At 42.8% G+C, this 9,566-nt stretch overlaps 1 protein-coding gene across 3 annotated transcripts; it reads right to left on the bottom strand.

Annotated features, from left to right (window-relative positions):
- Positions 1–5,244: 5,244 nt before the first annotated feature.
- On the bottom strand, positions 5,245–9,317 carry LOC113922268 (homeobox protein NANOG-like). Of its 3 annotated transcripts, none has more exons than XM_035729253.1 (4): positions 9,276–9,317; positions 7,293–7,558; positions 5,811–5,897; positions 5,245–5,673 (listed from the first exon to the last, which is right to left on the bottom strand). In XM_035729253.1, exons 2-4 carry the CDS (start codon positions 7,536–7,538, stop codon positions 5,245–5,247), a joined length of 762 nt encoding a protein of 253 aa, XP_035585146.1. In that variant the 5' UTR covers positions 7,539–7,558; positions 9,276–9,317. The 3 variants fall into 3 exon arrangements, with proteins under 3 accessions (XP_035585146.1, XP_035585147.1, XP_035585148.1); XM_035729254.1 differs by lacking the exon at positions 9,276–9,317 and adding an exon at positions 8,842–8,921; XM_035729255.1 differs by having other exon boundaries at positions 5,249–5,668.
- Positions 9,318–9,566: the final 249 nt, after the last annotated feature.

Raw genomic sequence — 9,566 nt, 5'->3', positions numbered from 1 at the left:
TTTGATGGAGAATATTCAAGAAAGAAACCATCTCAACCTTGGCTGATACATTTAGGAAAATAAGAAGTCCTTTTTAAAAACATAATTATCAGGGTGCCTGCCTGGCTTCATCGGAAGTGCATGTAACTCTTGATCTCGGGGTTGTGAGTTTTGGCTTCACGTTGGGTATAGAGATTCCTTATATAAATAAAAAAATAAAGAACAACAAAAAGTAATTATCAGTTTTTAAGATTCTTCCAAATAGATCTACACCTCTACATTCTGACTTGCAAAGAGGCTGAAGATATAATGCTAAGTGGAGAAAATACACAAACGTTTAGAAGAGAATGTATAGTATTCATAAGAATTCACATAAAACTACCTCTATAATATGCACTGAAATAGCTGTAGAAATTAAATAAACTGTGCTTACTAGATTCACTTAATGATTCATTTCTCTATTGCTTAAATTTGCTCTCAATAGCAAGTTTTAATTTTGCAATCAAAAAAGTCCAGGCATCTTCTTTCTGCCTGTGGGTTTTGTCCCTGTGCCTTCATAAAAACACCTTTATGAACAGGGAGGGGGGGGAAGGTCCAAACTTGTATTAATTTATTATATCTTTTAAAGATTTTATTTGAGAGAAAGCACAAGTAAGGGGGAGGGGAGGGGCAGAGGGAGAGGGAGAAGCAGGCTCCCCGCTGAGCAGGGAGCCCAATGGAGAGCTCAATCCTAGGACCCTGAGATCCTGACCTGAGCCGAAGGCAGATGCTTAACCAACTGAACCACGCAGGCACACTTATCTATTTATTTCTAATATTTTATTCATTAATGAGAGAGAGTGCGCACAGGAGCAGGGGAGGGATGGTGTTTGTGGAGCTGCCGACAGAGAGTGAAGCAGGCCCTCCACTGGGCAGGGTGCCTGATAGGGGGCTGATCTCAGGACCCTGAGATCAGGACCAGAGCGGAAGACAGACGTTTAACCCAGAGCCAGCCAGTTACCCCAAGAGGTCCCATCTTTTGGAAAGATAAATCCAGACTCCCTCTGGTTCCCTGATGATCGTGGGTTTCACTGTCCTCCGCCTTTGGGGTTTTGTCTTTACCCTAACATTCACCTGTTGGGAAGAAGAGTAGGTGAATGGCATTTCCAGAATGGCTTATCTCCAAAAGACAAGGTGGAACACCAGAAATCATCTTTCTCCTTTTTCTCCTTCCCTTTCGATCTTTATTTTCCCCTTCTTTTCCTTTCCAGTATCGAGCATGTTTTAAATAGGTGTTGGGGCCCCTGGGTGGCTTAGTTGGTTCAGCATCTACCTTTGGCTCAGGTCATGATCTTGGGCTCCCTGCTCCACGGGGAGTCGACTTCTCCCTCTACCGCCACCCCTCCCCCAGCTTCTGCTCTCTCTCTCGCTCACTCTCTCTCAAATAAATTTTTTCCTTTTCTTTTCTTAAAGATTTTATTTATTTGAGAAAGACAGAGCACAAGATGGGGGAGGGTCAGAGGGAGAAGCCGACTCCCCGCTGAACAGGGAGCCTGATGCGGGACTCGATCTCTGGACTCCAGGACCATGACCTGAGCCGAAGGCAGTCACTCAACCAACTGAGCCACCCAGGCGCCCTCAAATAAATATTCTTAAAAAAAAAATACAATAGATGTTCTTTTTCCCACTCTACATCTTTAATTCTTAGCCATTTCCTTTCCTATTCCCATCCTCTTATAGCTAAACTTAATCCAAGCAGAAACAAGCAGTAATCAAGTGTGTAAAGACATCCATTACACAGGAAGGTTCAGTGCTGGAGAGCTAACTTGGAAGTTTCCCTAAGACAATCACTTTTATACTAGCTATTTTCCCATTTCTAGGCTCTGGGTCACCATTTAGTATTTCCTCAGATGTGTTGGCGATTCATTATGTGCAAAGAATTTTGTAAAAAAAAAAAAAAAAGAATTTTGTAAAACTGTGACATATTACTTCTTCTTTTTAATTTAAAAAAAAATAGCATTATGCCCAATGTGTGGGGTATTAACTCATGACTCTTGAGTTCAAAGGTCAGTGTTCCACCAACTAAGCTAAGCCAGGTGCCCAGTGACATACAATTAAAAAAAAAACCAAAAAACAGGGGTGCCTGGGTGGCTCAGCCATTAAGCATCTGCCTTTGGCTCAGGTCATCATCCCACGGTCCTGGGATCGAGTTCCGCATCAGGCTCCCTGCTTGACAGGAAGCCCGCTTCTCCCTCTCGCACTCCCCCTGCTTGTGTTCCCTCTCTGGCTGTGTCTCTCTGTCAAATAAATAAATAAAATCCTTAAAAATAAATAAATAAATAAATGAAACCCTCTAATCTCTTAAAGGAATTTTTCCTTCACTCAGTACATTTAAAACATAATGAAAAAGCCAGGTGGCAGAACAGTGAGATGCTACGTTTTTAAAATGTCACACTCAAATCTGGTTGAATTACAAAACTAAAATGTGGGGATTTAGAAGTGATTTCATGTACTATTTTAGTTATTGGATCAATGCTTTCTGTTTTTATTATCTATCTGTTCATAATAAAGGGCTTGGCACAAAACTCAAAGAGCTGACAGTTGAATAGGCTTTTGTGTTGTCCTTAGGTCTTGGCAAAAATTATCCCCAATTTCTTCTGTCAGATGTCTAATTTGATTGGGTGAGGTTTCACAACATTGGAAAATTGGGGGAACCATGAGGGAAAGGGCCAGAAAAACTGCCTGGTTGGTTACCCTCTGCTGCTTCGGAAAGTGGACGTTCCTGTGGGGCAGGAAGGCCGACTGACTGAAAGTGCGCTCAACCAGATCAATCTGGGGGCGAGCCAGGATGGGAAGATAGTAGAAAAAAAGGATTCCTATCATTCACAGATGCCTGGCTCGCCAGCCTCTTCTAAGGTGAGAACATAACTTACCTGGATAAAAAAGCCTATTTCAAACTTGCCTCAGAACTTACATATTTGTCTCTGATCCTGTTTATGTTAACATTAATATATTAATAGATTTATACTTTAAAACACATTAAATTGTGCTTTGTAGTTGGTCTGTAAATTTAACAAGGTCCTTTTTTTTTTTTAATAAAACCTGCCATTTACAAAAGGTCTTAAATAAAAAATGTCGGGCACCTGGGTGGTTCAGTCGTTAAGCTTCTGCCTTTGGCTCAGGTCATGATCTCAGGGTCCTGGGATTGAGCCCAGCATCGGGTTCCCTGCTCAGTGGGAAGCCTGCTGCTCCCTCTCCCACTCCCCCTGCTTGTGTTCCCTCTCGCTGTCTGTCAAATAAACTCTTTAAAAAAAAATAAAAATTGTCTTAAAATGAGCTTATTTCAACATAGGTCTTTCTGGCACAGTACAATTGTACCCAAGGGTGGACACATAACCTTCCCTGTATGTGAGTTACATCAGCTGACCTTCCCCCCCTTCTTTAGCGCCCTCTACCTTCGGTTATTTGCCTCATCCCTGGCTGCCCTACATTTAAGACTCTTGAAACCTAAGAGGTCTATCACTTCCCTGCCCCAACTTTTAACTGCAAATAACCACAAATTTTGTTCTTCCAATACTATTACACACATAAGGGAAATAAATCAGATCAGATTTAATTATCAGTCACCTAGCAACTAAGTATACTTAGTTACCTTTCCTTTCCTCATTTCTAAGATAGCAGCCACCCAATGGCTAGAGAAATTTCAGTTAATTGTTCCCCCCACACATTAAAAGGGTATAGAGACCCATGCTGGGTGCCTGGGTGGCTCAGTAAGTTAAGCGTCTTCATGATCCCAGGGTCCTAGGATTGAGCCCTGTATCGGGCTCGCTGCTCAGCGGGGAGTCGGCTTCTCCCTCTCCTCCCTGCTTGTCTGTTTTACTAGCTTTGTCACTCTCAAGTGAGTAAAATCGTTAAAAGATCTTTTAAAAATCTGTCAAATAATTTTAACATTTCTTTTATCTTGATATTGGCATGTATGTTTCTTTTAATTTTGAGAATTTGTAATTCATAGTTTGCTGGGTGATATTCCATTGAAACCTAGGTTATTTTTGTATAATAGCTAGGAGTCTGGACCTTCTTTTAGCCCGCTGTTTTAGCTGGCTTTTTTTTTTTAAGATTTTTTTTTTGAAATTTATATTTTTTTTAAGATTTTATTTATTTGAGAGAGAGAGAATGACAGAAAGCACGAGAGGGAAGAGGGTCAGAGGGAGAAGCAGACTCCCCGCCGAGCAGGAAGCCCGATGTGGGACTCGATTCCGGGACTCCAGGATCATGGCCTGAGCCGAAGGCAGTCGCTTAACCAACTGAGCCACCCAGGCACCCTTGAAATTTATTTATTAGAGAGAGACAAGAGAGCACGAGAGGGAGGAGGGTCAGAGGGAGAAGCTGACTCCCCACGGGATAGGGAGCCCGATGCGGAACTCAATCCTGGGACTCCAGGGTCATGATCTGAGCCAAAGGCAGTTGCCCAACCAACTGAGCCACCCAGGCGCCCTTTAGCTGGCTTTTTCGGACACCACTCTGGCAAGGGACAGGGGACCCTGCCTTGTTACCGTTACTGCCTGATATGGGTAGACCTGCGGGCTCCTTGCTCAGCGGGAAAATGGCTTCTCCTTCTGCCTCGGCCTGTACTGTCTCTTCAAGTAAATAAAATCTTTAACAACAAAACAACCCATATTTAATCCAGTTTTTAATCCCTGAACTACTGGTGAAATCAGGGTAGAGACAACAAAGGGTAAAGTGGGTACTTTATTTATTTGTACTTAAACCTATAAACCAATCAGCCAAACGGGTACTATTATCATGATACATTAAAATACAAAACATCTTTCTACAAATCCTAGAATAATGAACAAATTAACAGTGCTAGTAAAACATCACAAGGGACAGAGGAAATCAATGAAGAACACGATAGCTTAACCCCTCTCCGGTAGTAATTGAGGTTATTAACAAAAAAAGCCTCACAATCTCAGAAAATACAAATTATCCTTCATCACACATCTTTGTATCTTCACTTCCTATTCTTGAGGTTAGATTCTAGAGCCTAAAGAGATCCACATTAGGATTGTATCTAGTCACCTATAGCCAGAAACACCTTTTCTCATGTTGTCCAGAGCAGCCACCGCTCCTGAAACCTCTTTGACTCCAATCGTACCCCCTCAGTGGACACAATAAGAACAATAAGAAACAGAATATCGAGGCCGAGATCTATAGAGGACCCTAGAAGACAAAGCCTAGAAGTAATACAGCCACCACACAAATTGAGATCGAATAATATACTCATCGTCACACATCTTCAGGCTCTATGTTCACAGAGTAATTTGGGAACAAATCCATTATTTGCTGGGTACTAAAATACTTAGCGGATTGTTGTATTACACTATGGCTTTCCCCAGAAGTTGCTAAGATGGACTCCAAATCGCTGATGGAATTTTGCTGGAACTGGATCTGGGGCTGCAGGGATTCCTCTCCACAGTTCTGGAGCTGATTGTTCCAGGCTTGGGGGCACCAGGTCTGACTGGCCCAGGAATGGTTGCCCCAAGACTGGCCGTTCCAGGAGTGGTTGCCCCAAGACTGGCCGTTCCAGGAGTGGTTGCTCCAAGACTGGCTGTTCCAGGTCTGGTTGCTCCATAGTGGAAGGTTTCCAGAAGTGTTCCTCAGGTATCCCTGGTGGTAGGAATAGAAGCCTGGATATTGTGCAGTTGCTGTGCTGTTCTGAAAAGGAATAGCAGATTAACTGAAAAGCTCGGAGGAAAATCAGAACCGTGTGTGGTTGGGGTTGTATGGTTTAGCAACGAACAAAACTAAGAAGTCAGTGAAAAGAAAGCAGAAAGATAAAAGCTTCCCATCACCTGAGTCACACTCTTGCTCTCCTTTGGCCAATGGTTTTTCTGCCACCTCTTACATTTCATTCTCTGGTTCTGGAACCAGGTCTTCACCTACCCAAAAAAAAAGTGACAGGAAAACATAAAATACCAGTCGTGTGGATGTACCAGGGATCAAAGAATATCGTGAACATTTTTTTCCCCTGACAGTATCTAAAGCTCAGGAACAAGATGAAACCTTCTAGAGTCCTTTCTGCAATCTGGAAACAAATTTCTGTGAATGAATCTCAAAGCCCCTCAAGTCAGTTGGCTGCTTTAATACAGCTAACCAGTTAGAGAAGATACGCTACTTATCTACTCAGTAGAAAGTTCACGTGTAGATGTCTTCCCATCCCCCTTTTCATAGTTGAGCCATGCTGCTAGTCAGTTAAAAGTTTACTTTGCAGTAAAAAAACCTCCCCCCATAAACACACTCCTTTTTTTTTTTTAATTTTATTTATTTGAGAGAGTGCGAGAGCAAGAACACAAGAGGGGGTAGGGTCAGAGGGAGAAGCAGACTGCCCGCTGAGCAGGGATCCCAGTGCGGGACTCAACCACGGGACTTTGGGATCACGACCTGAGCCCAAGTCAGTTGCTTAACCAGCTGAGCCACCCAGGCACCCCTAAGCACACTTCTGTATTTAATGGGATAATGGTGGTAATTTTAACTCACGAATTATAAAATATACCACTAGAACTATTTAGAAATTATCAAGTTATATAACAGCCCACAAAACTTCAATTTCCAGATGATTTATAAACCGTTAATGAGAAATGAGATTGAGAAGGACCAGATTATGTATGTACAGGTGTACACACCCACACACTATAAAATTATGGAATGTAGGACTTATCTCTAAGTATGACACCAGTGATAGAAAACCATAAAATATCTATTAGGGAAGAATATGAAAAATTATTAACCTCATTAGTAATCAACTGTACACAGACAAACAAAAGATTCCATTTTTTTATTTTAATGAGAAGCAGTATTGGTTAAGGACTCTCCTAACCTGGAAGATGGAAATATATAGACCTCTTCTGATCAAGGAGAAATCGGAAAACTTTTTGCCATTTTAGCTTGTGCAACAGGGAGAAGTGGTCAAATAAACTATGGCATAATTAAAGAGAACATTTAAAGATGGTCACGAGGGGCGCCTGGGTGGCTCTGTCGTCAAGTGTCTGCCTTGGGCTCAGGTCAGGATCCCAGGGTCCAGGGATGGAGCCTGCCTCATCCGCTCGCAACTGCCCGCCGATCCCCCTTCCTTGTGCCCTCTCTCTGTCAAATAAATAAAAAGCTTAGGAAAAAGAAAAAAAAAAAAGATGGTCATGAAATGTTACAAAGAAACCACTTTCATATTAAAATTATTTGTAGGGGGTACACAAACACAGAGCACACAGATGTTAGTAATGCTCATCTGCAAAGGAGCTTTTCATTTGTCACTGCAAGGAGTACAAAACACATCCTACCTGCTTATAGCTAAGGTTCAGAATGTTGGAAAGTTCTTGCATCTGCTGGAGACTGAGGTATTTCTGTCTCTGAAATCGATCATTGAGGACGTAGAGTTGGGCCTGAGAGAACACGGTCCTGATCTTCTGTTTCTTGCCCTGGGCCGTATCTTCCTTCCTCACTGTTCTCTCCTCCCCAGAAGTGGGTGGTACTTTTACCCTGGGACTGGTGGAGGAGTCGGGGCTGTCCTGAACACGCAGATCCATGGATGCAGGAAGAGGAGAGACTGTGGGGAATAAAACAACACTTCTCTCTAAAACTTTGCAGATGCTCAATCATATTCGCAAATTCATTGTTTTCACAGCATTTTTAAAGTCCTCACAACCTCAGAATTAGGTAGTAAAAACTCTTCCGGGACCCTGCACTCTTTGCTCATCTTCGGATGATGCCAACCCACTAAGTGTACTAGTTGTCACCATTTCACATCCAATGGACATGGCCAACAGCCTACCCGCTGGGAAGCAGAGGAGACTCAAACCCTTTTTTTTTAATGATCTTATTTTTAAGTAATCTCCACCCAACATGGAGCTCTAATTTTACATTGTTGAGATCAAGGGTCACATGCTCCACCAACTGAGCCAGCCAGGTACCCCTCAAACCTCTTTGGCAAAAGATTTTTACTGCAAATTGATGCTCAAGAGCCTACACTGTGGCTGCTCAGAAAGGTGGAAGTGATCACTGGACTCCTTTTTGTAAAATTAATCCTCACCTACATCAGATTCTGGGGACCCTTTAAAATCCACGGCTGACTACTGCCCAGTTCCAAATACCAGGAGTAGCACGAACTGGGAATTCCGATAGGCTTTCGTTTCAGACTCTGTCTTTACTAGCTGTGGGACCCTCTTTTCTAAAGTATTTCTCTCCCTCACAGAGGGAGTTCCTTCACTGATTAAAGCAAAGTGACAGAGAAAGTTGTCTAGCACAGGACCTGGCGTGTATTGACCGTCTAACCAAAAATTAATTTCCTACAAAAAAATAAAAATAAAAAACAAAAAATAAAAAAAATTCATTTTCTGTATATGGCCTAGATTTGGTAGCCACTTAAACTCTTAGTAGCACTGAGGTATTTATTTCCCGCGCTCAACTTCAGCTCTCCCCTAGTCTTTATTCCGTGGCGAAATTTCACAATTTTATGCTTCTTTTGAGTAGACCTAGAAGGAAAGAAAATGGGGCTAGACCAAGGCGTATAGTGGAGCATCTCCTAAAAATGATCTCTACAAAACTTGCACTTGGCTTGCTAAGGAGGGCGTACCCACTTGCTTATGCCTACTTGCTCATACCCAAGCTACTTCTCACAATCCAGCGCTGTATTTTCAAGGTTTGAAATTAAAGAAAGGCCATCAATATGAAGTTTAGGAAAACAGGGTAACATTAGAATCTAACATTCCAATAAAGTAGTTGCTTACTTAGTCCTTCCCCACAGCTTAGTTTTAGGGGTAATCATCATGTAAACTATTTCTAAGTCTTTATCTGTACCATAAATCTTAAAAAATGATAGTTACCACAAACCTTAAGAAATGGTGAAAGTTTACATTTTCATATTTAACAACTGCTGCCCGACGGATTTAAAAAAATGTACTGCCTTTACAGTGTCCTGAGCACCCACCCCACCCCCCACCCGTGGTTACCATTTAGAAGCCAAACCGGGTTTCACAAATTTGGGCTCTAGCCACTTTGACTGTCAGCAGATTAAACCTTCTAGAATTATCTACCATAAAATGGGACGAACATTTCCCCAGGATGTAGGAGAGACGTGGGCATAGGAGGCTCCCAGAAACTCAGAACTGCCCCAGTGAGTAACACCCACAGAGCCAAGGAGTGGGAGAAGAGCCGGTTACTACTGTCGTACAAAGGCAAAACGTTTCAGTAAGGTGAGATTCATCACTAGCCACGCCATTTCTGGCACCCCGTGAAAAAAGACTAATCAAAAAGGGGATGCTCACCACATCCCCCACGCCAGCTGTGATGCTAGGACTTCTGGCTTAGCACTTAACACCGTTACCGTGTCCTCAGCACTGCGTGAAGATTTAGACATCAGCTCATTTATCACATCACATTTGCGTTTCCACAGCGCCTGTGCACGTAAGCCCTCCCATACCCAGTGAACAGCCGAAATGCCCGCATCCTGGGGCCCTTGTCTCTTGACTGACACCTGGGACAGGTGAACGGGCAACCGCCACCAACTTACAACCGAGACAGGTGCTGAGAGGGTTAACTGAGGACACCCGCTCGTA

Source organism: Zalophus californianus, chromosome 9 (genome assembly GCF_009762305.2).
Source record: "Zalophus californianus isolate mZalCal1 chromosome 9, mZalCal1.pri.v2, whole genome shotgun sequence".
NCBI classification, from domain to species: Eukaryota; Metazoa; Chordata; class Mammalia; order Carnivora; family Otariidae; genus Zalophus; species Zalophus californianus.
Note: the sequence above shows the minus strand (reverse complement) of the source record. Positions and strands in the feature narration are given on the sequence as shown.

What these genes read in the sequence shown, in the direction of transcription:
- LOC113922268 (XM_035729253.1), bottom strand. Translation starts at nt 7,538, where the DNA reads ATGGATCTGCGTGTTCAGGACAGCCCCGACTCCTCCACCAGTCCCAGG. An exon ending in TGAACCTTAGCTATAAGCAG is followed by an intron (nt 5,898 to 7,292) that starts GTAGGATGTGTT and finishes TTTTTTGGGTAG; the next exon opens with GTGAAGACCTGGTTCCAGAA. An exon ending in AGAGCAAGAGTGTGACTCAG is followed by an intron (nt 5,674 to 5,810) that starts GTGATGGGAAGC and finishes ATTCCTTTTCAG; the next exon opens with AACAGCACAGCAACTGCACA.